The following is a 27,192-nucleotide window of genomic DNA, read 5'->3' as shown; positions in this document are numbered from 1 at the left end:
CAGGGACCAACACAACTATACTACACTGCACACAGGAAGTGTAGAGATCCCACAATAACTTAACTTGGTTATACTGTCCAGCTGTATTAAGTGTTTAATGGCATATAAAATATTGACAAGTGCTACATGTGCCCATGGTGCAGAGCTCCAGTTGCCATGTGGACCTACCACCTTAATGTCCCAACTTTTAAGTCTCCATATTAATGCTGCATTACCCATAATAATGCTGGGTTTTGTGCATTTATTATAAGCCACCACACATTCTCTGGGCAATGCATGTATAGATGGCTATGCTGGTCACACACAGTTCAGGCACCAAGGAGAAGAGAGCAATGCTAAGGAACATTTCTAGATCTTATCCTCCTGGTGTTCAGTCCTACTGGCCCACATGAACACACTGTAGGTTTTGGGGGCTGAACCCACTAGCTGTTGACTTACTTCTCCACCAATCACCGCCAGTGCAGTCTGCAGGCAAGGAGAAGGAAACCGCACAGTAGAGCCACTGCTGCTCCCCCAAGGTTCGAGGGCTGGAGTGGGAGCCTCTAAAGATTAACAGAGAAGATTAAGGCTATTTTCCAACTCAGCTGATAAAACAAACGTTACACCTACTTGAACATGGCCCTTCTCCACAGACGTGCCTCATAAAAATGTTTACAACAGAATATACTTGTACAGAGTACCAGGGCATGATACAAAACAGAACGGATCTTGGAGACCATTAGAGTCCAGCACAGAGCAGGTGTAACTAAGCAGGAATTTTCAGTAATACGGGTATGAATCCTGTGGGCGTCTCACTATCCCTCCTTTGCATTGCTACCGAGTGGGGGCAAAAGGTTATGTCTCCTCCTGGGGAAGAATGGTAGGCATGAGGTGTGTGTGTCACCTTGCTGTCCAGGGCGCAATGAATGGGTCATCAAGTAACTGCCTGGAACCTGCTGAAACGGACCCACATCAATGGAAAATACGAAAGAGACAATGGGGAGCCCCAGTTACCAGAATGTTCACACCTAGCAAATGACCAGAAAGGAGTTTTTCCCTCACCTCTCGAGAGGGAAGCCAAGCTAAGGGCCCAGCTTGAGAACCAAGGGAAAGGTGCCAGGGGGTGGAGTTAAGTGCTGCCATCTGAAGAGACACAGGGCTCTCTCCTGGGACTGAGGGCTACAGTACACTTAAAACTTACATCGACATAACTGTATTGGTACTGCTGTGCTACTGTAAGAGCGCTTGTGTAGCCACATTATGTCGGTGGGAGAGAGCTTTCCTGCAGACATAATAAAACCACCTAAATGAGCAGCGATAATGCGTCTCCCATCAACATAGCGCTGTCCACACTAGCACTTATGCCAGAAAAACTTACGTTGCTCAGGGGAGTGTTTTTTTCACACCCTGAGTGACAAAAGTTTTGCCGGCATAAGTGCTAATGTAGACTAGGCCTAAGAAAAGGTCAAAGAGAGAGCATGAGCCTGGAATGGAGGTTATATCAGCTTGGCTAGCTGATGGCACTGGCTTAGCCAGATGGACTATGTCTTAACCTTTATTTCTCTATGTTAATCTAAGGACTTCCGATGCTGTGTTTCAGTTGACTAACAAACGCTACCGTTTGGAAAATGCTGCTGGTGTCACTGCAACTGCATGATAGGTTCACTGATTCCTGAACAGTGTACAAGTCTCTACCAGGAGTCTATCTCAGTTGGACTCACACGGCAGAGCTCATGATGTGGAGCAAGAGTGCTGAAGCACAGGGGCTGAGTCTTGGAGATGTGATGCTCCAGGGCCTACCCTGAAAGAAGAGTGGGATCCCTTGGGGTCTGGCACACTGAAGAGGTTCCTCCAAGGGACTATTTAACAGCTGCGGCACAGCATAATTCTTGTGGATCCATGTCAGCAGGTGAGAGAGGGTGGTGGGGTCCATGGGCTCAGTCAAAAATGTGTTCCATTAGGGATAAAGAGGCAAAAGTCACTGTGCTTAACCTTTCATTTCAAAACAGAGCTAATGCCATGGTCTTCTTTTAAAATTATGTATGTTCAGATACAAATCAGTACTTTACTTGGCTCTGAGGAGTTTGTGACTGTGAAAAACAACATCATCAACTTGCAAGGTCAATGCACATTCGTGTACGCCAACTGGCTAGTTAAACTTCAGGACAGTTCCATGACAGCTATCAGTTCCTAAGCCAAACATCTCTTACGCTCACCCCACAGGTACTTCAGTGTCCGCCCATCAGCCAGCTGCAGAGCTACTGTTCTGGTCTTCGGATTACAGCACAGGCTGATCACATCCCCATCCACAAGCACAGACAAGCTAGAACAAGGTAAATGAGAGAGAATGTTACAATGCAACAGTGGATATGCCTCTACATTTAATGGGGAGAAGCTAGCAGATACTGTTTCTAGTTGTGCCTGTTGGAAGTGAATGGATAGATAGCATGTTCACAGAAGGCTCAGTCTCCATAATAGCTCTCTGTGGTGTGATGTTAAATTTGCACCAATTCAATAATACTACGAAGAAGAGAGAAAAAGTATTGGCCCCAGTCCCCCCACTGGTCTTTGGCATAACCCAGGAGGTGGCAAGCTGAAGTAAAAGAGAGGGGATTAGCTCTCTTCTAATCACAACTATAATATAAACTAATCAGAAGCAAATAACTAAGAAATACAGAAATTGAAAGAATAATGGAATACTGAGAAAAGGCCGGAAGCCGTAGAATCAGCTGGACATGCAATCACTCCATCTTGAGGTCCAGGAGGTTGAGAAGGAACTCCATGGCGGCTGGACCTTACTTCTTAGGAGGTACGAGGTGCTGTTTTGCACAAGCATGGGCCTGCAGACACTGCTCTGTATTCTCGGGTCGAGAGCGCACAGGCACTCATGGAGCACCCAGAGATACAGATATTCAGAAAAGCAGCAGCTATTCTGACCAAGCGGCCATTCAACTTTATTGCCTCCAAGCTGTAAAGTTAGCTCTAGTGGCTCAGCTGCCTCCCTGGGCTGGCTAATGAGGCATGAGCAGTGGGGACCCCTAAATCCCTGGGAGAGGACACGGAATCCATCACACATGGCCAGCTGGACGTCGCAGCAGTGGAAGATCTCTTGGCTATTCCCCCAGGATGGTGAAGCTCAGGGTTGAGGGGAGATGCTGGACTGGCATCCCTGAAGAGCTGAGTCCTCTATTTAGCTTCTTGTCTTCATGCCCCCAATATGTCTGGCCCTGACCCCATGGGAGCTCCCCTGGGAGAGGCATGGCAGCTTGTGCCTCATACTCATTCAACTGCATCTCTGCCAAAACCCCAGTAAGGGTGCTGACCCTGGGGTGGGTGGTCCCACATGAACTCTTGTATTACAGAGCCATTTCCAGCGTCCCCATCACTGCAGCACACAGATATCCAATCTGGTGCGACACTTTCCTCCAAGAGATCCCCACGATCAGCCACCACATGACAACTGCAGGGAGGAGCCTGCTTGCACTCAGAGTTTACAGGACACACTGGCTCACCCACAGGAGCCAGCCAGCACATGTACCACAAGCCCATCCCAGAGGCCCCTGGAGCAGATCTGCTTAGAGGCCTTTATTCATTTCTAGAATCACTTTTAAGTTTTCATAAACAGCACGAGGCATGTAAAGATCCTTTCCAGTACCGGAGAGCTAGGCACCCTTCCTCTGCTTCAGGATCTCCAGTCAGATGGTGGATGACGGAGTGTGTGGCAAGCTGCCCCTGGCTGACTGCCAAGAAGGTGTCGTCCTGCAGCCAGGTGAGAAGCCGGAGAGCCAGTGGGTTCACCTGCCCGACCTCGCCGCAGCACACCTCGATTCTGTAGGATCAAGAGAGAGATGGAGAATCAGTGTCAATGTGCCAGTCATCCACACCATCATTACCTGGAGAGAAGGGACATCCCTGGCACTGCAGTCAGCAAGGGGTTAAAAAAGGTTACTTCACACATGGGTGATGGGAGTAAAGGGCATAGTCACACTCTATGCAGACTGGGGGAGCACACTGACCTGCAGCACACACTTTTAGCACAAGGTGGAGCATCTGGCATCCCATGCCACGTGCCTGGGGAGCTGTTAGCCTCTCCAAAGTGGGACTCACCGGCCAGTCAGCTGGGCTTGGCATGTGAGAGCGCAGAGAGGGATGGGGCCACTCAGCGGCCCTTCCAGCACAAGCAGCCTTGCACTAGTGCGCTTCACTCCTGCACTGCCCACATCCCTGGGGAGGTAAGCATGGCCTGCAGTATGACAAAGCCTGTTGCTAGGGGTGCCAGAACACGGTGTTCCTTCCTGTGCTAAAACCAAAAATCCTGGAGATGGGCACAGCCCCTGCAAGCCATCAGAGCTCAGTCCCAAACCAGCCACCCTGGGAGAGAGGGCACCACACTGGCTGGCCAGGGCTTCACATGGGCTTCCTTAGTGTCTCTGGAAGACCAGAGTCCCTGCAGAGCAGGAACAGGGCTCCTTAAGCTAAGCAGGAGGCACCACTCACCACACTCAGCCACTGCCTAGACACAGGTCGGGACCCCGTTTCCCACAGCTCACAAGAGGCTTGCAGTACCTGTAGCATTTTTCCAGATGAGGTGTTTTGACAGAAGCTTTAAATCCACCTCCTCCCAATGTAACAGTGGGGTCTTGCACAGTGCTGTCACCTGGCAAATGGAGCACACAGGCATGTCAGAGCGCTCCTCATGCACAACCACCAGAGATCTGCAAAATACACCGCTCCTCATCTAACCATTACTGAGGGCAATTCAACGTGCAGTGGCCCGAAATTCATTATGCTTTCTCTCTTCCTACGTCAACTACCTCTCAGTCACTTTTGTGCACAGCCAGTCACACTCGTAGTGTGCATCATGAAACCGAAAACAGGTGACAGCCTTCCTGGACGGGTGAGGGAAGCCCTATCGCTCAGCACACTGACAACTGTGCTGTTCAATGGAGTGTCCACAAGGGATTGATCCTGCACTGAGCTAATTCTGGGGGGCCTTTGCCATCTACACTCTAGGATCCCAGCCGTTCCCAGGACTAAGATACCAAACCAGCCCTGCCAGTCCGTGCATTATGCCTCGCAGCAGTCTGCAGGAAGAAGGGGGAACAGGTCACAAAGCAAACTCATGTGCTTCAGCAAGGAGTCACCTGAGCTGGTGCACAGCTGGAATGGTGCTAAACACAGTGTTTGCTTATCATGCGAACCTCCCATCAACTAGACATGAGCCATACGCACAAGGTTTGGGCTACGTTTGAGACCTGGGCATTTGAAAGTAAAAGTGATGTGCTCCAGGCTGATCTGCACGCACCTGTGTGACTCAGCACAGGTCACACAGAGGGAGGAATAGGAAGCCTAGGTACAGGCATGGAGTATGTTGCGCAGAAGGTGGCAGATACCAGACCCTGGAAGTATGGAAACTTCAAAACGACAATTATTCCAAGATGTGCCAGGTGCTAGGGGCACGGGGGATATTCATGAACTTGTGTATCTGGAAATGTGATCTGTATTCCTGTGAGCTGGGGATTGTATTCTAGCTACACAGGGCAGTCTTGCCAAGTTTCCTTCAGGAGCTAAAAGTCTGTGTGTGTGTGGGGGGGGGTGTAATTACTAGGAGAATCATAAAAATCTACAGAAACTTGATTTCAATGGTGCCACCCTCAGCAGCCGGGCAGCGGGGACTTGGTGCCCCCTGGCTCCCGGCTCCAGGTCATCAGATTGGTGTAAATAGGTCAGCCGGAACTGACTGAGTGTCCCTCATTTGATCCTTAAGCTGACCTGAGACTATAACCAAGAGGACACACCCTGCTGGAAGGGAGTGAAGCACTGGAACCTGTCAGGGTCTCCACCATGGGAGGGAAGTTGTGGAGACCTGGTAAGCACAGCATGCAGGTAGGCTGATCCTTGTTTTATGATCTGCTTTCTCTGTAATTCTTCTGCTCTAAACTTAGTAAACACTCTGTGCTCTGTGACTGTTGGCTGCGGTCTGTGCCAAGCGTGAACCACAGGTGCTGCACTCACATCAGACTTGATGGAATAGTAAGGGTTAACTGCAGGGGGACAGCAAAACTAGATACCTCATCTGGAGGGAGAGGGAGATGGATCCTTGCTCAGAGATGTGACAGCTGGAGGTTTGAAACCTAAAAGGGCAGCCTTGAGAAGACCACGGAGGGGGCAGAGGTGCAGCGAACCCGGGAACTGAAAGAATGAGAAAACATACCAGATCTGTAAATGAAGAGCCTGTTGCTGGCGTCGAGGACAGCAATGTCTGCACTCTTCGTGGGGTCTGTGTGGAATGTGACCTGGTTCACCGCCTGCTGGAGCTGGAGCTGGTAGGTGCACATGGGTGGCGGCACGACAGAATGCTGGAAGGCTGTCACCAGCACCTTATCTGCACAAGAGAAAACAGAAAAATCTGGCTGTGCACCATCCCAACGGTGACTCCAGCTCTGATTCAGACTGTAACAGATGCAGCAACACTGCCACAGGAATAGAAGGCTTTGGAGGTGGGGAGGGTTACAATGAAGAGCTGCTTTGCCCTGATCGAAAGCCCATTAATTCAACTGGGGTACTCCCAAGGACTCCAAGGGGCTTTGGATTTAGCCATGAAGGAGGGAAGTGTCCCACACACTAGTGTATTTTATCATGTGGTCTCTAAGTTGCAAGAGAGAGTAGCGCTCAGGTATTGCAATACCCCAGACAGACAGACCTGCTAAACACTGGACACACATACATTTAACATATCTCCCGTCCATCCCGCCTCTCATTGACTTGGTCTCAAACAATCACCTCCATCAATAACAGCCACGTTGGCCACGGGGTGGCTCTCCTCCCCAGCGCTGCGGTCGGCGCTCCAGTGCCAGTCGTAGCAGAGGGCGTGCCATCCTCTGCAGAGAGCATGCAGTCGATACGGGATCTCAGGGTCCCACAGCAGCGACACAAGCTGGCTTTTCTCAGCGCTCCCAAAATGCAGGCTCTGCTTCAGGTACCAGTGATAGTTCCCTACTGTCCAGAGCTGAACTACCCAGAGAAATGGCGTTATTACACACTGCACGAGGGCTGAGGCAGTAAGGTCACAGTGAGCACCCAGCCTGACCCTCTCCACTCGCAGCTTAGGGGGATCCAACAGTTTTAGCTGAATGTTGCGGCTCAAGCCTTCTCTCTGTCATGGTCACCAGCAAAGATTTGTTCCGCAGCCCTTCAGCTTGTCTAACCTTCAGCAGCCACTCTCTGCTCCAGGAGTAGGGAGGAAGACTAACTTTGGGGTTAACATACTAGACTGGATCCATCCTCTCTCTCGCCTATTAAGGTGATGAGTTCTTTGGGGCAGGGGCTGTCTCTTACTGTATCTGTGTAGCATCCAGCACAAGGCAACCCCGACCTCAGAATTTTCCCAAACAAACCTAAAACTTCTCTGCCCCTCCTCTTCCCTGCACTAGACCTTTCCCCAAAGAGGACATTAGTGTTAAGGGCAGGGATCTGCCAGGCACCGGCGTAGCTGTTTCAAAAGCCCGCTGCTGGCTAATGAACAGTGATCATTGGCATTGCTTCCAGAGCAGCTGGCCTGGACAATGCCTGTGCGCAAAAACCCAGGGAACTAGTGCAGTTTCTCCTGACCCTGCACAGGTACCTCACAACATTGAGCAGAATCTCTCCACATCTTCTGGCATGTGCTGCCTCTCCGCACCTCTTAATTAATATGTATTTCAGGGCAACCAGGGCCCTGGGAGTATCCTTACCATAGGTGTTTGTCTCAGAGCTGTTTTCTTTCTTAAGATCCTCCAGCCAAACTGCCAGGACTGTAGAGTCTGAGTTCCAAAGCAACTCGTTAACCTGATGGGGCAGAATCTCCCATTGGTCTTTCTGTCCATGTAGGAGGCAGCTGCCATATCAAAATTATTTACTCAAACTGAAAAATGTTGGTTGGCTCCCTCCTTCCCCAGACAGAACAAGGGTGAGGACCCCATCGCGGGCAATAGAAAGCAGTAACAGACTGCAAAGCTTATGCTAAGAAATCCCCCAGGCATGAATTTAAGATGACAGACCCCAAGTTTGTCTTAGGAAAGCTAAGGGGGGGCATTAAGTAGAACCTCTTATACACTCAGCATAGTGCTTGCTGGAGGGAACAGTTTAAGCAAGCCCGGTGAGGAATCACACATCCTCCAGTCACACAACAGTAGCACTCTGCCATACTTTAGATCCTACTCTTTCCCATGCATCACCTGCATTTCCAGTCCAGCCACAGGACACAGCAGTGTCTCTGAAACAGTCCCCCCCCCTTCCAACCCCCCACTTGGTGCGAGGCCGGTCAGAGGCAGGAAACATTATCTCCAGGAGATCCTGGTGACCACATAGAGCCTCTGGAGGAGCTACTGTCTCCTACATAGGAGCACGCTTTAAAAAAAATCCCACAGGGCCTAGTCCAGCTCCCAGTGCTGTCACTGGAAGCTTACCATTGACTTCACTGGGAGATGGGTTGGGTCCATTGCTCCTCTCTTGCTCCTAGGTACTTTGCGACTAACAGAGATAAGAGCCTGATTTTAAAGAAGTCTGAATTTCCAGAGGTGCTGAGTGCCTGGCTGGAGTCAACAGGGCCAACTGTAGCCTAGTACTCCTGAGTTGAGCCCTGTGCATACTACAAAGGACTCTTTCACCTCATAAAAAGCCACAAACTGGTGCTTTCTACCTCTCCTCTCTTTCAGCAGATTCAGGGCATGCCTGTCAGTGACAAAAGGCAATCACGGGCCCAGTCTGAAAAGATCGGAGCTAGATGCAAATTTGGATCTGCAGTTTAGATTCAGCTCACTATAAAGATGGGAACCAACAGCTAATTTGATATCTGGATCCAGGCTACTCTAGATTTGGGGTTATTCAGCTCTTGGTCTTCACCAAGAGCCCTTCAGATCCAGCAAACTCCAGCAGAGAGGTATGCACCAAGTGGCAGCAAGCATTGCATTCATGAGAGGGCAGTAGCCTGGATACTTCATGTACCTTGACTTGGCCTTTCTGGAATGGGAGGGTGAATTCCCCATGAAGAAGGCCATTTTTCTCAAAGAAGACAACATCATGTTTGTTGGGCTTCTCCTGTGTAGATGCGATCAGGCTTCCAGAGGGCCTTAAAACAAATGAAAGGGTAATGTCTGAATGACCACATTTGATTGTTTGCAAATTTAAGACAAGGAAGACAGCTGGCTGCTTCCCCCTGCCCAGTAGCGCACAAACTAAAGGAGCAGCAGAGCACATGCTCTTATCAGGCCTCCAGCCAAGGCTCCTGCAGCACTGCTCAGACCTTACTCAGGGCTCAGAACACCCCTGTAGAAGTCATATTAATATGGGAGAGAATAAGTGCTGCTGTCCCTCCGAGCACCAAGCCAGACTGATGGGGTGTTGCTCTAAGGCCACACATAGGGCTGAACCTCTCCTCCCAGCTCTGGTCTCGCTTCCTAAGCGGAAGGGGGAGCCATCCTGGGAAACAGGAATGATTGGCTCTAAATGGCTCTTTGTCCTTTCATGTTTGACCAGGAGGGCAGCTCAAAGCAGGAAGACAAAGGAGGAAAGGATCCTTCAGGCCCTGACAGACGTTGAGGAAACCCCGCAGCCAGTGAACAAAACTCAACCCCATCTGCCGGGAACTCATTACTCACTTCCAGGCTAGTGCTTGTTCTAGTCCTGGGACAGGCTCACTTGTCGAATGTAGGACCAGCTCTCTGCTCCACACTCTGACCTTCCGGGCCCCTACACATGTGAGACAAGGGTGAGACTGAGAGGGGAAACACAGAGAAAACTCAGGAGACGTGTCCTCTGCTTTTTGTGGGGTGGGGTAGGGTGGAGTTTGAAAGGGACAACTTCCCCACAAAGGCCCAGAGCACAAATGTGAAGTGCGTGCACCTCCCGCAGGTAATGGCAGTTGCAGATCAGGCTCACTGGAATTGCTATGCAGCTCACAATGATGACACAGCTGTGAGACACTCCATGCACAAAATTGGACAATTTGATCTGACCATTCCCAGCTTAAAGCATCAGAAAATAACTCTTTTCTGCTTGGAGTTTCTCATGTGCATTCTATACCCAAAGAATGATTGGGGAAGTTTGAGGTTCACATGTCCTGACATTTGAGAGATCAGATTCCAAAATCAAGCTCCTTTTCCCATTCTGAGATATGCTGAACAGTTTTGGTCAAGTCACAATTAAGAGACAGCTTGGCGTGCGACACTAACTTTTTGTGTCATTGGTCCCTAATGAGAACCAGGGCGTAGCCGACTTTTGAAATATTAGAAATAAATGAGGGTCAAAATCCAAATTCTTTGGAAGATCAACTTCTCTGGTAGCAGTTCCATATTTTGACAGAATGTACAATCGATAGCAAATGTGGGAGCTGCGGTCGAGTCCTTCAGAGGGCAGTCTAACTTGTACACTCGGGGTGCCAACAAAATCTCATAACTTCAAGAACCAATTTGTGTGGGGACAGGTCTGTAACTTAAACTCAGTGTTATCTGCCAGAAACCAGCACTCGAGGTTTTGATCAGAATAAGTGACGTATCAGTTAGTGAGAGGCAGCTGCTTCCTCTCCCCCGATGTGTTTGGAAACCAAATCAAAAGCCACACGAGTTGGGTGTTTCTAATGTGATAGGGAGGAGTAAGAGAGAGGGAAGAATAGAACACACCAGCCATTCTAACCACTGCTTTGTTTTCCAAGATGCGGCAGAAACCCTCCTTGTGCAACAGCCACCACACCAATTCTTATCTTGGCTAATCTTTGAATACGGGCCTGAGATGCAGACAATTAGGTCAATGGAAGGTGAGAAAGAGTGGAGCCGTGAAGTCAGAATCCAGGCCCGTATTTCCCAGCACAAGGGTGTTCCAGGTCCAGAGTCTGACTCAGACCCATCTATACTGAAAACCAGGCCCAAAATGGAAGAAAAAACCGTCAGCTGTTTCTTTAATTGCCATTACTAAATCTGACAAAGTAAGGAGGCTTTGCCAGCTTGATGAAGCAATGACAGCCTCCTGCCCTGGCACAGGTATGTACTTCAATTCGGGGCTAGGGAGACTAATCCAATACCTGTCTGTGGACAGACGGCACTCACTGCTACAAACTGCCCATCTCCTCTCCAGGTGACTCGGGGTCGGCCATCGTCTGAGGAGGAAGCAGGTGGCACTTCCTGAAATGATAGGGAAAACCAAAGGACCAGGTGTAAGACTGAAACGGCAGCAGCTGGAATGCCCTTTGGCTAGAGGAAGGTACTAGCTGCCTCCGCCCTTTGCAAGAGCCTGTAGGCGGTTAATTACAGCAGCAGCAGCACCTCTGTGTGAAAAGAATGTTAAGGTGGCAAAGTCAAGCACTCAACAGTTAGGAAATGCCAGTATTAAGTCCTGCTCATCCCTACAGCCTGGGATGGTGCATATGCAGTCCAGTTGGCATGCTGGAGCAATGAGGGGATAGAGAATGTCCACAGCAACTGGATCGTCAGAGAATTTAGCTGCTGAACTTTAACAAGTCTGAGCACGTGTGAAATAAGATTTCTTGAAGGCTTACAACTTGACCAAATGTGGGTGAATTTTCATGGAATCAGCAAAAGGCACATCCCCAACACAAAAGCTCTGCCAGATTTCAACTCTGTGCCCCAAGGTTTGGGGGTGTTAGAGTTTGTCAATGAAACAGCAGTAAGTACTTTTTTAAGATTTGGGCAAAACAACATATTCTTCCCCAATCTCATTCTCAGAAAACAGCTGAACTCTTTTAGGTGAAACTCTGAAAAAAACAAACTGGGGCAGATACCTTGCATGGAAGTTTCAACGCAAACATTTAAAGATGTAAAGCAAAGATGTAAGCAACTGAAAACAGGATCTTGTAACGGGAAGCACTGGGCAAGCTGAAGTCCAGGCAGCACTTCCGGTACTGCCTACTGTATCTGATAACCACTCCTAACCTGTCAGGTGCTAACTGAGCATTATAGGCACGCAACACTGCAGCAGTGAAGTAATGAGAGAGGGAAAAGGTATGTAATTTAAATCAGGTAAAAAGAGAATAAGTGACATGATAAGAGAGATGGACAGAAACAAGGGACAGAATGCTGGGGAAGAAGCAGAAGTGTGTGAGCATCATCTCTCTGCATAATCCCGAGAGAAATACAGTAGCTCTCTCTTTATAGCTGACCCATCTGGGTGACATGGAAACATTGTACATCAGTGCAGTACCGTTTGCTTGCGATGAGCTGCCTGTTTGCCCTCTGATCCATGGAACTGTGTCTCCTTTTTACCCCAACCAACAGTGATGAACTTTCCTAAAGGGGAGACAATTGCAATATCTGAAGACTTACAAAATGACAGTGTGCAGTTTGACAGACAATCACAACCCAACGTGGCATCGCCTTCCCAGCTCATCGAGCAAGCTTTTACAGGATAAGCTCCTAGAACTAGTCTATGAGATACATTTCCGAGCGATACATGCGTCTCTGCCGCTTTCCAGCAAGTTTGACACATGTAGGACCTCTGCTGCCATGAAAATATTGACACTCAGCTGTAATGGACTACCTGACAGCACTATCCAGCTGCCTCCTGGGCAGAGTTCACTCAGGTCTGTTTGTCCATTTCGTTCATTTTTATGAGGTGACAATGACATACTTTTGAGTGTCTGTTTTCACTGCAATAACTCACCTTCCCCAAAGTCATCTTGGTGGATCTCCCTTTCAGTAATTGGTTCAAAGTCCTTGGTCATCATAATAAGAGTTTGCTGACCTGCATGGTAAATATATGAGCCAAGATTAAAAATTGTGTGTGTATTATTCCCCAGTTACAGAGAGAAGGTTGAATTCAGTTTCCCCTGTTTGTGTGCGTTTGTCATACAACAAAAGGCAAGAAAAAAACCCACTTCTCCTAACACGAAAACGTAATCGTAAAGCCACAAAAATTGGCAGGGAGACTCAGGGACAAGACAGTTCTTGAACACGTCTTTGAAATCAGTTTTGAAATGTGGCTAGGTTTTAAGCTGACAGTATAAGTAGAGAAGGTCTTAAAACAAAACCATAAATCGAATGCAGTAGCACATATATTGTATTTCTAACCTCTACATTTATAATTGTAAAACCAGTGTTATTTCACCCCTGCACAAAGTCTTGGTTATCTTTTGTAATAAGTGCTATCCACTGCCAAGAAAAGCAAGCAGCATATGGAATGTTAACTCTGCAGCTGCTTTGCTTTAGTGCTGCAAATATTTTGAATGTAATTTGTAGCAAAGACAACACAGAAATTACATTTTACTGCACTAGTCCATGCTGCAGACATGGGTAGTATTTTGTATACAGCACCTGGATGCCAAAGCAATCAAAGTTAATAATGGTAAATACAGTCACAATAACTTCCTTGTGGAGGACAGGTGCTGTAAGTGTTTCACAATGAACCCAATGTTGCTACTCAAATTAGTTGGAGTTGAGGATGCTTAGTGCTTTGCAGGTAATGCTTTGCACCTTGTAGGATCGGGTCTTACATACGTACAGCACCACTGCAAAGCAGCCACCTCTGAGGTAAAGGACAGTGGCCCATGAGCACGCTGCATATTGCACAACAGTGGGAATGAAAAAATGGAAAAGACGTTTCAGGCAAGGTCAGAAAACCTCAACTCTTATGAGAAGAGCCATAGGATTCTTAAACATCCTGACTTCTATGTTTCTATGTATTTTCTGTTTGCACAGCATTGAATCTTTTAAACTGCTAAAACATCGCATTACAGTTACAAGAGTAACAGCAGTATAAAAAAATAGAACTGTTCCTCTCTTCTTTATCATCATTAGACAGGAAGCAGGATCTTTCCCCATAGCAGAGCCCTACTTCTGCTCTGCAACTACAGTCTGACTCATCTCTAAACTGTCATATGAGCAGAGTTTTCAACCTCTTTGCTCAGCTGCAGTTCCTTCAATAATCGCAGAGACCTCACTATACAGAATACACCATAGAGAAGACAGCAGATGATACTTTTTTTCTTGCATTTAAGATTGCTAGATGTTTCAGAAGAGCCAGAGAGCTCCACTTGATTCATCACAGGGGCTCATGAGAAGAAAAGGAGAGTAAAACACGTCCACTTATTTTGGTCTCGTGAGCACCTTTACAGAAAACAAATCCAGCTTTTTGCTTTATGTAATATACTTTGACTTCAGTAAAGCAATTGACATGGTACCACCCAGCAAACTAGTTAAATTAGAGAAGATGGGGATTATTACAAGAATTGTAAGGTGGATAAGGAATTGACTCAAAGTGAAAAGGCAATGGGTTGTGCTGAAAGGTAAATTACTGGACTGGAGGGAGGTTAGGATCAGCCTTGGGATCAATTTTACTCAATATTTTTATTAATGACTGTGACTGAATGCACCCCTGTATTCACACTCTACATGCCACTGTAATAATCTCTGTATACAACATACCTTGTGAGGCATCATCATTTGAAAACTAACTCACTGGTCAATAACATCATGATGAAATGTGTGTAGCAACGTTATATGTAAAGTTATGAGCATCAGCCAAAATCACGACTGAGATGCGTTTACCAGACAAATCTGAAGAGAGGGTAAACCTATTTCTCTAAGACAAAAGACAGGCTGATGCCTCTGGCCAGGCGTCAAAGTTGATGGGCAATCACCTGTCAAGTGGCCAGTCTTTGGCAAGGAATGGGGGACAAGAACAAACAGATCTGCATCTTTGCAAACACCAGCATAGAACCTCTTTCACCACTAGACTCCTTGTTTCGTTCCACACAGCAGGAATGAACTAGAGGTAGCCCTCAGGAATATGCATTTCAAAGGGTGACTGAACTATAAAAATGAGAGCCAAAAACACCCCAAGTTCTCTCTCCCTATCCATCTCGCGCTCTTTCACTTAAGAGAACAAAAGAAACAAAGCCCATTTGACTTGAAATTTGATCAGCCGTTAGTGGGAGCATGTGGTTAAGAATTTTATCATGAACTAAATCTAGTTAAGTTTTAGCACTAGCATATTATTTTGTAATATGATTGGTTAAGGTATAGCTAAGCAGGACCCAAGTTTCACTATATAAACAGAGGTCCCAAAGGAAGTTCTTTGGAAACACAGCCCAAGATCAGAGTTGTCAGACCTCAACACCCTGCCAACCATACTGTGCAGACGCTGGAGTCCCCAGATGATCTAATCCTGATTGGCCACCAGGAGAAGTTTGTCTGCCTTATTGGGAGTGGTGAGCATTGTATGCTTAGTGTGTATATTCTGTTTAGGTAATTGTTAATAAATAGAGAATAAGCATATTACTGTATAAGGCTCTTTTACTGGTAAAAGATCCTGCAAACCTGCAGAGAATTATGCCGGAGCCCTACGGATTGGGAAAGGGTGGGGATGCCTTAACTAGGTTATGCTTTGAGCCCTACGGATTGGGGTAAAGGTGGGGTGCCCTAATGTGCGGGTACCAGGGCAGTTAAGTTCTGGAATAGGTTTCTAAGGGAATTGTGGAATCCCCATCACTGGAGGTTTTTAAGAACAAGTTGGACAAACACTTGTCAGGGATGATCTAGGTTTACTTGGTCCTGCCTCAACGCAGGGAGCTGGACTGGATGATCTCTTGAGGTTTCTTCCAGCCCAATATTTCTAGGATTCTATGATACAAAGTTGGGAAGTATCATCAACACGGAAGAGGATTGGACTATTACATAGGAAGGCCTGGATAACCTTGAGGACTGGCGTAACAGAAATGGGTTGAAATTTAATAGTGCAAAGTGCAAGGTCATGCATTTAGGATAAAAAAAAAAAGTCTATCAACTGGGTGCTCATCAGCTGGAAGTGACAGAGAAGAAAAGAGGCCTGGGTGTGTTGGTTAATGACAGGATGCCAATGAGCCACCAATGCAATGCAGTTGCAAAAGAGGCAAATATGATCCTAGTATCGGGTGGGGCATTCCCAATAGAGAGAGAGTTGTAGTAATTGCATTGTATAAGGCACTGGTAAGACCTCATCTGGAGCACTGTACAATTCTGATCACTCACATTCAAGAGAGATGATTTCAAACTGGAACAGGTGTTGATAAGCGCTCCTAGGATAATCAGGGGAATGGAGGGCCTATCTTTGAGGGGAGACTGGAAGAGTTTGGCTTGCTAAACATAGCAAAACAATGACTGAGAGGGGATTGCTCTCTATAAATACATCAGAGGGGCACAGGGAGTAAACAATAGGGAGGGAGAAGAGCTATTGAAGATAAAGGACAATGTTGGCACAAGAAGAAATGGATATGAACAGGCCATGAAAAAATTCAGGCTGGAAATTAGAAAAAGGTTTCTAACCATTAGAGGGGTGAGGTTCTGGAGTCTCTCAGTAGGAGTTATGCAGGCAAACAACTTAATCAGTTCTGAGAGAAAGCTGGACATATGTATGAGTGGAATTATATGGCAGAGCCTGGCAGCTCTTAGAGTCCCTTCTGGCCTATGTCAGATAGTCCTAAAAATCTCATGCTTCAGACCTTCAGCTCGTCATCCACTGCGGTCAGGAAGGGATTTTTTCCCCCAAAGTATTCTGGGTTGTTTTGTTTTTATCTCCTTCCTCTGAAGCATCAGAGATGGCCATGGCTGCAGATAGGATATTGGCTGGTGCTCTAAGGTGGCAACACAACAGAGGCAACGCGGGCTCACGTGCCCCCCCAGTTGCTACTTGGCTTGTACAGAGCATGTTCACAGAGTGAGCATGCTCAGGAACATCTGCTGAAGCCGCTGTCCTCACTCTGCCACTGCATCCCCCAACTGGTAGGTATGGGTCATCTCTGCACCAAGCAGTCTCTTTCTCAGGTGCTTGGGTGTCTGGTTCTTGCTCATATGCTCAGGCTCTAACTGATCGCAATGTGGGGTCAGGAAGGAATTTTCCTCCAGGTCACACTGGCAGTGATCTTGGGATTTTTTGCCTTTCTCAGCAGCATGGGGTGTGGGTCACTTGTCAGGGTTATGTGGGTGTATCTCACTTAATCAATTCCCTGCCATTGCAGGGACCTTCGGCACTGGTGCACCTTGGTCCCTGCTGTTCTGTCTGGGGAACGCAATAGTTTAGACCAAAGTATTACAGCCTTCAGGAAACTAACTTCAGTTGTTGGGTTTAGTGTGCGGATGGCTAAGTGGTGTTAGCAGTCAGCGCTATACAGGAAATCAGACTAGATCACCCATTATCCTTTCTGGCCTTCAACTCTATGACTATCTTTTGCTGTTGCATCTAAAACAAAGGATGAGAAGCAATTTCTGCTATGAAGAATGCCACAAGGAATTTAACACTACTATCCCAGCTTTTTAGAAAGCAACATCAGATTTTATTTCCTTGAGAGAGATCTGTCAAGCTGCTGAATCAGAACACAGGTGTCTCAATATTTCAGGGCCAGGTAACTAGATTACACCAGCACAGCTCAGGGTGAGCAAAGGGGCAGAACTTGGCCTTATGAAAATGGATGCAAGGCTGTACTAAACTATCTTGTATTTGCTCAACAGTTTACAAACAAACAATCATCTGCACCTGTAGCGAGCAGGACAAGCTCCTGGTCAGGACTCCAGCTCATGGTGGTCAAACCGCTGTCCACACTCCCGACACATTCCAGCTGTAAGAGAGCAATGAGCAGTTTTGAGGTATTTGTGCACATATGGGTGACACACATGCAACAAGGAAGGCTGAGTGTTTCCAAATGTGTTATTCTGATTTTGCAAGGTGCCAGGGGAGATGACAATTGCACCAGCTGTGGTTGCTCATGATTGCCAGAGCTGTGCTCTGGTAACAGGCCACAATCCTTTTTGGTGAAGAAAAGGGAAACTCCATGACTCAGTCTTACACACAAGGAGTCTCAATACACACTCAGTGAATTTCAAGACACCAAAATACATTCCAAGCAAAAACAGCAAGCATTAGAACAATGTTAAGGCTGAGAAATCAGTCTGTGCACCCAAGACACATAAGATTAGAAGTTAAACCTTAACTTTGACCCTAGTGCTTATACCAGAAAATACCATGTCTTTGACTCATTAGACAAGTTGTTAATACATGCTCTAGAACATGATCTTTCATATACTAAATGACAGCATAGTACGCAGTCTTCCCACTAGGATTGATATTTTTAAATCTAAGTGACATTTGCAAAATATGCCAAATATGTACACAGCTGGCTGAGGCGGCAATAGCAGTGATCTGAGTGCCAGCCAAGAGTGGCTGCCAGGGTGTCACCTAACTCTGGGCTGTGCACTGCCTACTCTAGCACTGACCTTGCTGCTATTTTGTTTGCAGCTGCATCAGCTGGAGTGGAAAAGCAGATCTTCAGGAAGGTCATGGTAGATAGAACCCTGGTAAGTTTAAGTAACTTGCCCAAGATTACACACAAATGTATAGCAGAGCATGGACTAGAAAGTCTAGAATCCAAACCCCTCACTCCACCCCACCTCAAAAAAATCCTGAAATCCCATTCCCTGTGCTAAATAACACTGGTTTCTCATTAATGCTGTCTAGCAATTATGTTTCATGACCTTTAATCATGGAATGTAAAGCTTCTATCCTTTAATCAGTGGTTCTCCAGCTTTTCGGGCTCAGGACCCATTTGTAAATGTTTATAACCTGTCGCGACCCAGTAAATAACCTGGGGGTGGAGGCCAAGGGGTGGTTTCTGTCGGGTCCCACCCCTCCCCGGGGAGAGGGAAGGGAGGCTAGGTCCTGCCCGGCACTTACTCCATAGAGGTGGCTCCTGCAGCTTCTGTGCTGTGGGGTTGGCTGGGATTGGCTCTCGGCTCCAGGCATTTGCAATCTCCAGGGTTGCAGCATTGCTCAGGTTTGCCCCCCAACTGGACCAAATTTATGAGAGTGGAGTTGTGACCTGGCTCAAAGGGTTGCAGTACCACTCACACAAATTTGGCCTACCCAGACTCCCATCATCATGAGGGCTGTGCCAAACCTGAGTGGTGCTAGGATCTGAGGTTGCAGTGCTGGAACAGGGAGGGGAGCCCAGCCAGCCCTGTAGGACAAAAGCCACAGAAGCTGCCATGTGACCCTTTGAAACATTATGACGACCCAATTTTGGGTGCCAACACACAAGTTGAGAAACCCTGTTTTAAATTATATAGAATCATAGAAGAGAGGGTTGGAAGGGATCTCAGGAGGTCATCTTGTACAACCCGTTGCTCAAAGTAGGACCAACCCCAACTAAATTATCCCAGACAGGGCTTTGTCAAGCTGGGTCTTAAAAACCTCTAAGGATGGAGATTCCTTCACCTCTCTAGGTGGCCCATTCCAGTGCTTCACCACTCTCCGAGTGAAAATATTTTTCCTAATATCCAACCTAGACCTCCCCCACTGCAACCTGAGACCATTGCTCCTATTTCTGTCATCTACTACCACTGAAAACAGCCTAGCTCCATCCTTCCTGGAACCCCCTTTCAGGTAGTTAAAGGCTGCTTTCAAATCCTCCCTCATACTTCTCTCCTGCAGACTAAACAAGCCTAGTTCCCTCAGTCTCTCCTCATAAGTCATAAGCCCATCCCCTAATCGTTTTTGTTGCCCTCCCCTGGACTCTCTCCAATTTGTTCACTTCCTTTCTGTAGTGGGGGGCCTAGAACTGGACACTGGTCAGTGAAGACAGGCAAAAAAAACATTGAGTACTTCAGCTTTTTCTACATCATCTGTCACTAGTTGTCTCTGGCATTCTGTAAGGGACCCACACTTTCCCTGACCTTCTTGTTGCTAACATACCTGTAGAAACCCTTCTTGTTACCCTTCATGTCCCTTGCTAGCTGCAACTCCAATTGTGCTTTGGCCTTCCTGATTTCATTCCTGCATGCTCTAGCAGTATTTTTAATACTCCTCCCTAGTCATCTGTCCAAGTTTCCACTTCTTGTAAATTTCCTTTTTGTGTTTAAGCTCACTGAAGACTTCTTTGTTAAGCCAAGCTGGTCGCCTGCCATATTTGCTATTCTTTCTGCACATTGGGATGGTTTATTCCTGAGCCCTAAATAAGGTTTCTTTAAAATACAGCCAGCTCTCCTGGACTCCTTTCCCCCTCATATTAGCCTCCGAGGGGATCCTGCCCATCAGCTCCCTGAGGGAGTTAAAGTCTGCTTTTCTGAAGTCCAGGGTCCATATTCTGGTGCTCTCCTTTCTTGCTTTTGTTCCTAGACTCACGTTTGATGTATATGAGTCTAATATATATTAGTTTCTGATGTTCTGCACCAACTGATAAGAATGTTAGGTTTATAATTTGTTTTTAATAAAATTTTGCTCTGAGATTAACAAATTAACTGACTTCAGCAGGACACCAGATACAGTCATTGGAGTGGGGGGCATAATTCCAATGCCTCATTATTTTTATATCAAGGAATTAACTGGATTACCAACACTTCCAAGTTATATACCATTCCGCCCTCAGTTACACAGAAGAAACCCCAGAGAAGTCAGTAGGGCTGCATAGCTAAGAATGGAGGCAGGCTATGGCCCAATGCATATCACTGGCCTCAGAGAAGCTTGCATTGAAATCAACCCTTTCCTTTGAAATCCCTAGATATTGTGACTTCTCCTTTTTCCTTCCAGCTTACCTGCTTTGTGCTGAGGTTGCACAGTATAACATCGCCAGCTGCCGTAGCAACACACACACACTCTTGATCTGGCAGATCTTCAATGCCCACAACATGACCACTTCCATCTTCTGGCAGAAAACCCTCCACGGTCAAGGAAACATCATTCACCACCTAGTCAGAAAGGACAATCAGAAATACAGAGAATACATATGGTTTTGTTAAGATTTATACAAATGCTAGAGGGGGCACCTATCTATACATACTAGGCACCCAACACCACTGAGAAATACTGCACAATTATTATCTCACATGGAGCAGTAAAATTTAATGTAACTCATCACCACTGAGCCAGGCAACTCAGACATCAGACAGGGTGTAGCAAGGCGCTGTGGCCTTCCTTGGTGCCTGGGCCCAAGGAAGGGCCATGACACCCCTGCTGGGCAGATCAGGACACTGCAGGCCACAGAGGGGGGAGGGGGAGAAGAGGGGCGGGGCCAACACAGGAAGGGGAAGTATAAAAGGCCGGCCTAGGTGCTCAGTCAGAGGTAAGCTACTACCAGAGAAGAATGCTCCTTTCCTGAGGCTGCAGTCTGAGCTTGACCCAGGCCCTCTGGCTGTGCAGAGCAAGCCCTCCACTGACCAGAGCCTCAAGGGCCTCTGAGTTTCCAGAGACTGCTGACTAGGAGAGAACCCCTGAGACCAGCCATGACCTAGAGGAGCTGCCTGAGCCCTGTGTGTTGGAGGATCCACTGGGACCCTGTGACTTAGAGGAGCTGCCATCTGCTGATGGCCCTAAGGCATTTCTGGACCTACTGCCGGCTGACTGTGTGGGACTAGTGGGACTTCCACTGGCCATCTATCCCAGAGAATCTGAGGAAGAGCCCCCCCCCTGGTTCCAGGTACCTGGGTTCAGGGTGGGAGGAAATTGCTCTGGGGCAGCTGACTACAGTCTGGCTGAGCTTGGGCTTGCTCCACTGTTAGTGTTGTGGCTGGAGCCTTGCTGATCCAGTGGCAGAACCCCTTGCCACTAGTAGGGCTCTAGGCTGGGATGCAGTGGAGTTGGGTGGGCCTGTGCCCCCTTCCCTAGCCACCCTGGGAGTGCTGGTCTCCTCTGGGCCTGCAGCTGCAGAGAATACCAAGTGTTGCCAGCCCCGCCCTGCCTGGGGGCTACAGACTCTTGCAAACCTGCTAACTTCCCCCTGTAGCAAGGCACTGTGGCCTTCCTTGGAGCCTGGGCCTGAGGAAGGGCTGTGATACCCCTGTGAGGTGGATTCCCCAGCCTACACAGGAAAATACCTGGCTTTATTCTTGGACAAGGGAATACTTCACTGCTTTTTAAACAAATGGCAACACTCCTGCACAGAATATGTCCCATTAAGTGCCATTTTACACAGGACTATAAGGCCTGGTCTACACTAGAGTTTTTTGTCGTCAAAACAATCCTGGCATCCACAGTAATGACCCTTTTGTCGACAAAACAAAACCACCTCAACAAGAGGTGTGGAGCATTTTTTGTCAAAGCTTTGCAAAAAAGCACATGTGTAGACACTGCCCCTAGGTTAGATAGCCCTCCAATTATCCCAGCATGCCATTGGGAGTGCTGCTCTGGTAAGCAGTTTGAGCTCTGCTGCCCTGCAGCCATCCACCTCCACCCTTCCCCTCTCAAAGCCCCAGAAAATGTCCAACTCACCATGGAGCTCACTCCACAGAAGGGCAAATGCAGCCCTGTCCTGCCTGCCCTAAACTACAGGGGAGGGATGTAACTCCTGCTATGCAGTGCAGAGGCAGGGAGGGAGGTGGGAGCTGCGTCCCTCTCCTTCCCCTGAGCCCACGGGTGCACCTAACCTGTCTCTCTGAGGGTGGTGGGGGAAACGGAGGATGCCAGATATGAGCGGTCTATGTAGCAACTTCTGCCTTGAGAGGGGTTGCCTTCAGCTGCTGTCTGAAGTTAAAGGGACAGGATGAGTACAGACACACTCTTCCCCACCCCCAGTTTCTGTGGGCTTCTTGTATTTGTGTTCAGCAGTGCCAGCTTGGCTGACAGGCAGTTTAAAAGCATCTCTCAAACTAGTAGGATGCCCATGGAATGATGGGGTTCTGAAACCTTCATGATGTGATGCTGTGCCTGTCCCGTGATGCATTGCAAACCCTTTCCAAAGCACCCTGCCTTCACAGTGGACACAAACAACGATTTTAATTACAGCAGTGGCTGTATGCCAGCAAAACTTTTGTCTACAACTTTCTAGTGTAAACAAGGCCTAAGAGGGTGCAAGATTCTGTGGAATTTGCTCCAGGATTTCTAAAGGACCAGATAGGATAGCATCACCTTAAATAAACTGAAATGTTTTCACACGCCAGTTTTATAAACTACATATGAGTTCTATAGCTAAAAGATTAGAGAAAAGAGGTCTCTCCTCTCCTTTAGCTTGTTTACTAGGTACAGGGGAGAGCACTCCTTAGAGCCAGTTAGATTTTTACAGGAGAAATAGTCAATCAGTTTTCTCCACCTATGTGGGCCTTTCACACAGCAACTGAGGGGAGAAAATCAATGATAAAACTCAAAACTGACTGTAAAACCACAAATATTGGCAGCTGGGGGTGTGGGTGTATCAGATAGGGTGTGCATATTTAATGACTTAACTCAGTATTTGTAATTCACTAGATTTCAAGTTGATGTCAAGTCACTAGAAATAGTATGATGGAGATTCTACAGAAATGCCCTTCATCACATGGCACCTGAAAAGTAGGATAGCTCTTCCATCAACACAATTACAGAATAGGGTACTGGGGAACAAGCCAGCTGCAGGGCAGTAGCACTGCATGCTCTTATGCAAAGTGGGAGGTAGCCAGCTTTCAGAGTAACTCAGACAGTGCTATCAGCAAGGGAGAGCAGGACCTCATGCTGCTCTGCAGCAAACCTCCCAGAGAAATCTGTGCAATACTAACAGACTTGAGGCCAGAGACAACTGGGCCCAGACACTCCCAGATGAAGCACTGCCACAAAATGAGTGTTGGTAATGAAGACAGAAAAAATTTCTCCTCTTCAGTTCTGAGTAGAACTGAAATTTACACCATATTCAGGTTACTGCTTTATCTGCAAGGCAAGTTCTGTACCTTTTCAAACCCTAACTGTGAGTTCACAGCTGCTGAACTCAGCAGGGAAAGTGCACAACACTGCTTGTACAAGTTTTGCAAAGCACAGGCCAAATACGTTGCTGGGGTAACTCCACCTACATTGCTGAAGTTACTATTTCTTTCCTGCTGTAACACTGATCTTAAACTGCAGTTTCAGCATTGAAATGACATTAAATACCTGAGCAGCTGCCCCCGCCACAATGCAATGGCTCCAAACTAGTTTCAATGTCAGAATTTAAATACTCAGCTGTGTCCCTTAATATCATAATGACTCCTTTTGCCCTTGAGAATTATGAATAAATATAAAATGGAAGGTGTACCCACTCTGCCTAAGTGGGAGCATTGAAGCAAGGAGAGAGAGATAAGGAAGCAGAACCCAAACAAAGCCTGAATGAGCCTGGTAATGCACCTCAGATGCTTTACTCCATAGGCAATGGAGCACTTTAAAAGCCAAGAGAACTTGATGCACCCGTTAAAAGGCAACCGGTCCAACAGTTACAGTGACTGGAAGTCAGGACTCCTAGGTCTGGCTCCTGCTCTTGCAATGATTGACTGTGTCTGTGGGCAAGGCACTTAGTCTGTCAGGAGCTCTGTTTACTCATGTGAAACTGACTTCGTAGAGCTCATTTTTTTTTAAATGAAGAGCCACAGCCTCCAGGAGCCTTCTGAAGAGCAACTGAACTCTGAAGGTTTAGAGCTGAGCTGCTGAGCAGCTCCCACAAACTGCAGGAACAGGGCTATAGAGGAGTTCACTGGGGGATAAGCTCATGTCCATGGCAATTCTTTGCTTATGAAGCTCATCTAAACAATCATAATAGGTCATAGCACCATTTGTATAATGTCTGTTCAGCTCGGCTGACTCCCATCATTCCTGTACAGAAGAAAGAGGAACTTCACCAGGCACCAATCTAAAAGCCTGCTTATGAATTCAGTGAGTTCTCCACCTGTCCTGTTTTAGCACCATCAGAATGCAGTGGCAGAAAAGAAGTGAATTGAATAGGGAGTGTAACTTTACCAGGACATAAGTCTGTTTTCATTATTTATCCATGTCTGCCTTCTACACTGCAAGCTCTTTCTTTAGAGCAAGGACTTGTGCTGGTGTACCATATAGTGCCATAATGTCAGTGCTAAATAAAGTCTATGTGAAGGGCGTAGAGGGCACTCATTGCTGTGTAGAACCCAGCAGGGGACAAGGACTCATCCTAAGTAGTTTACAATCCAAACAGATGATATGATCTTTTTAGGGGAATGGAACATAAGACACTGCAGCTGCACCACAACAAGACTAGTGGCAGCAGAACTCATTTCCAACAATACAAATCTAAACTACTGCTCTGTTATCAATCGCAGAAAAAAATGTACGGTCAACAGGCCAAATCCTGTAACATGCAGTGCTCTGAATGCCCAGTAAATCAATGAGCATGAAAGCATTTACCATCCTGCAAGTTCAAACCCACAATTAGCATCAAGAAAACAACCCGAAAGCAAAGCCTTGGAACTTCCACCAGAAACTCACCACTTGAGCGGCAGGGTCCAGCTCCAGGATCCCATATTCTGAGCCAACGAGCAGCATCCCTTGGTCTGCACGGAGACAGAAACACTGAGGACTTCCTGGAGCTTGGACAGGCCCATGCTCCCAGGTGCGCAGTAACTTCAGATTTCTCATGGTATCAGGAACACAGGAACTGGAGAAATACAATCCACCAAAGAGTTATTAAACAAATGCAGCCATAGAGGGAGCTGTCATCAGAGCCTAAGAAAGGACTTATTGTGTGACTGCTTTGCCAGTCAGAGGCAAGAAGATGGGGACTGCTTAGTTTGGAGAGGAGGTGAGCAGCACAGGAACTGACTGCGGATGGAAGTACACAAAGTAACCAATGGGCTAACGAAGGAAACACATAAGAGGGGCAACTGCTGTCCCCCTTATGCCGACAAGAACAAGGGGCACATCCCAGGGAACTGAAACGGGGCAAGTCTGCAACCAAGAGAAGGATTTTTATATTCAGTCTTTTTGTCACCCTCCGCGTAACTCATTGCCACAAAAACATCCCTGAAACCAACCCCTTCAAAACGGCCCAGCTTCCTGCCGGCTCCTAGGCACCCCGAGTTAGCGCAGCTGTGTGGGGCTCCCCTGCAGCAGGGCCGGGCCTGGGTGTGAGACGCAGACACGCGTTTGCTGTTGGGGGGCACCTCGCCCCTGTGGCGGGCAGGGCGGCCGTGGAGGGTGGCAGAGACGGGGGGGGAGCAGCGGGTGCTCACCGTGGGAGGGGTTCAGCAGCCACCCCCCTCCACACACACACACACTGGGCCGCTGCTTGCGGGCCGTTGCAGCCCGCCCGGGCTCTCACCCCTCCCCCCCCGGGGCCTGAGGGGGGACGTGGCCTGGTGACCCCGCGCAGCACCTGTCCCCTACCCCCGGCCGGGGTGGGGGAGCCAGACGGACACACACACAGGGGAGTGGCCCGCACACACCGGCAGGGGCCAGGCCGCGCCGCTGCCACCGTAGCAGGGCCAAGGCAGGTCCCGTCCCTTCCCCTCAGCCGGGCCCGGGGCCGCTCCTCACTCAGTCACCCCGCGCGTGGCCCGCACTGAGGCGGGCGCTGCCATAGTGACGGAGGGCAACGGGCGCGGCGCGTGGCGTGACGTGACGTGACTACCGACCGACCGACCGCGGCGCGCGGCTCCCGGGGCGAAACGGGGGAGGAGCATGCGCAGGGGCGAGCCTGACGTCCGGCCAGGCAGAGCACAAGTGAGGGCAGCGGCGGGGCGCATGCTCAGTGGCTGCAGTACTAGATAAAAGTTACCCGAGCCCAGCCTATCCGGCCCCTCTCCAACGTGCAAGGGCATAGGAACCTTCTCCACAATTCTGACTGGTTATTGTCAAGCAATTCCCCTAGCTCCAACCCCCTCCCATGTTACACACACACACAATGACAATCTCCAACACCTCCCCCCCAGATGTTACACACACACACACACACACAATGACATTACTAAGGTTCCAAAGCCAGGAAATCTGTCTTGTGCAAGCTTAACTTGTCCCACCTGGGCAGAGGCAATTTTTCAGGCTCCCCCCTTGCAGGTTGCAGCTGGCTGCTCCCCCCCCGCCCCCAAGAGAGCAGGGTGCCCTTTACTCACGCACGTAGCGGAGTTAAGGGTTAGGATCCGTTCCATTGCCACGGTCGAGCATGCCACGGATACCACTTCCTAAACCGTGGCCAGGCCGGAAAGGCTGTGTCAGTGTACCGATACCGAGAGCTCCACCAGCACATCTCCCGCGGGGAGAGGCAGCTCGTAGCTGAAACCAGTTCCTGGAATGTCGGCTGTGCTACTGTGTCTACACTGGGGCTTTTGTCCGCATAGCTCCGTGCATCAGGGGTATAATCCCCCATACAGCCAGGCAGGCAACAGCCCCAGTGGCAGAGGTAGTTCTAGCGTTCAGCTTCCCGGGAACGGCTCGGGGAGAAGCTGCGGCTGCAGCTGTCAGGGCACCGGCTCTGTGCAGAGCGAGCCGCGGGGGCGGAGACAGGGCTCGCACGGCCCCCACACC

General features: G+C 48.3%; 1 protein-coding gene across 1 annotated transcript in view; it reads right to left on the bottom strand.

Annotated features, from left to right (window-relative positions):
- ELP1 (elongator acetyltransferase complex subunit 1) overlaps window positions 1-26,202 on the bottom strand; it is a 53,179-nt gene extending 26,977 nt beyond the window's left edge. Inside the window, exons 1-16 of the mRNA XM_067553311.1 lie at window positions 26,115-26,202; window positions 25,159-25,327; window positions 20,526-20,678; window positions 17,476-17,557; window positions 12,631-12,711; window positions 12,172-12,257; window positions 11,036-11,135; window positions 9,618-9,708; window positions 8,965-9,088; window positions 7,713-7,806; window positions 6,763-6,993; window positions 6,194-6,364; window positions 4,546-4,636; window positions 3,635-3,808; window positions 2,196-2,302; window positions 439-542 (exon numbers count right to left, since the gene is read on the bottom strand). Coding sequence (XP_067409412.1) covers window positions 439-542; window positions 2,196-2,302; window positions 3,635-3,808; window positions 4,546-4,636; window positions 6,194-6,364; window positions 6,763-6,993; window positions 7,713-7,806; window positions 8,965-9,088; window positions 9,618-9,708; window positions 11,036-11,135; window positions 12,172-12,257; window positions 12,631-12,711; window positions 17,476-17,557; window positions 20,526-20,678; window positions 25,159-25,308 — 1,839 coding nt within the window. The 5' untranslated portion in view covers window positions 25,309-25,327; window positions 26,115-26,202. The remainder of the gene's footprint in view (window positions 1-438; window positions 543-2,195; window positions 2,303-3,634; window positions 3,809-4,545; window positions 4,637-6,193; window positions 6,365-6,762; window positions 6,994-7,712; window positions 7,807-8,964; window positions 9,089-9,617; window positions 9,709-11,035; window positions 11,136-12,171; window positions 12,258-12,630; window positions 12,712-17,475; window positions 17,558-20,525; window positions 20,679-25,158; window positions 25,328-26,114) is intronic.
- Between the last annotated feature and the right edge of the window lie 990 nt (window positions 26,203-27,192).

The sequence above is a fragment of the Emydura macquarii genome, unplaced genomic scaffold (assembly GCF_026122565.2).
Source record: "Emydura macquarii macquarii isolate MOO-44397 ecotype Brisbane River unplaced genomic scaffold, CSIRO-AGI_Emac_v2 contig_1451, whole genome shotgun sequence".
Classification (NCBI taxonomy): Eukaryota; Metazoa; Chordata; order Testudines; family Chelidae; genus Emydura; species Emydura macquarii.
Note: the sequence above shows the minus strand (reverse complement) of the source record. Positions and strands in the feature narration are given on the sequence as shown.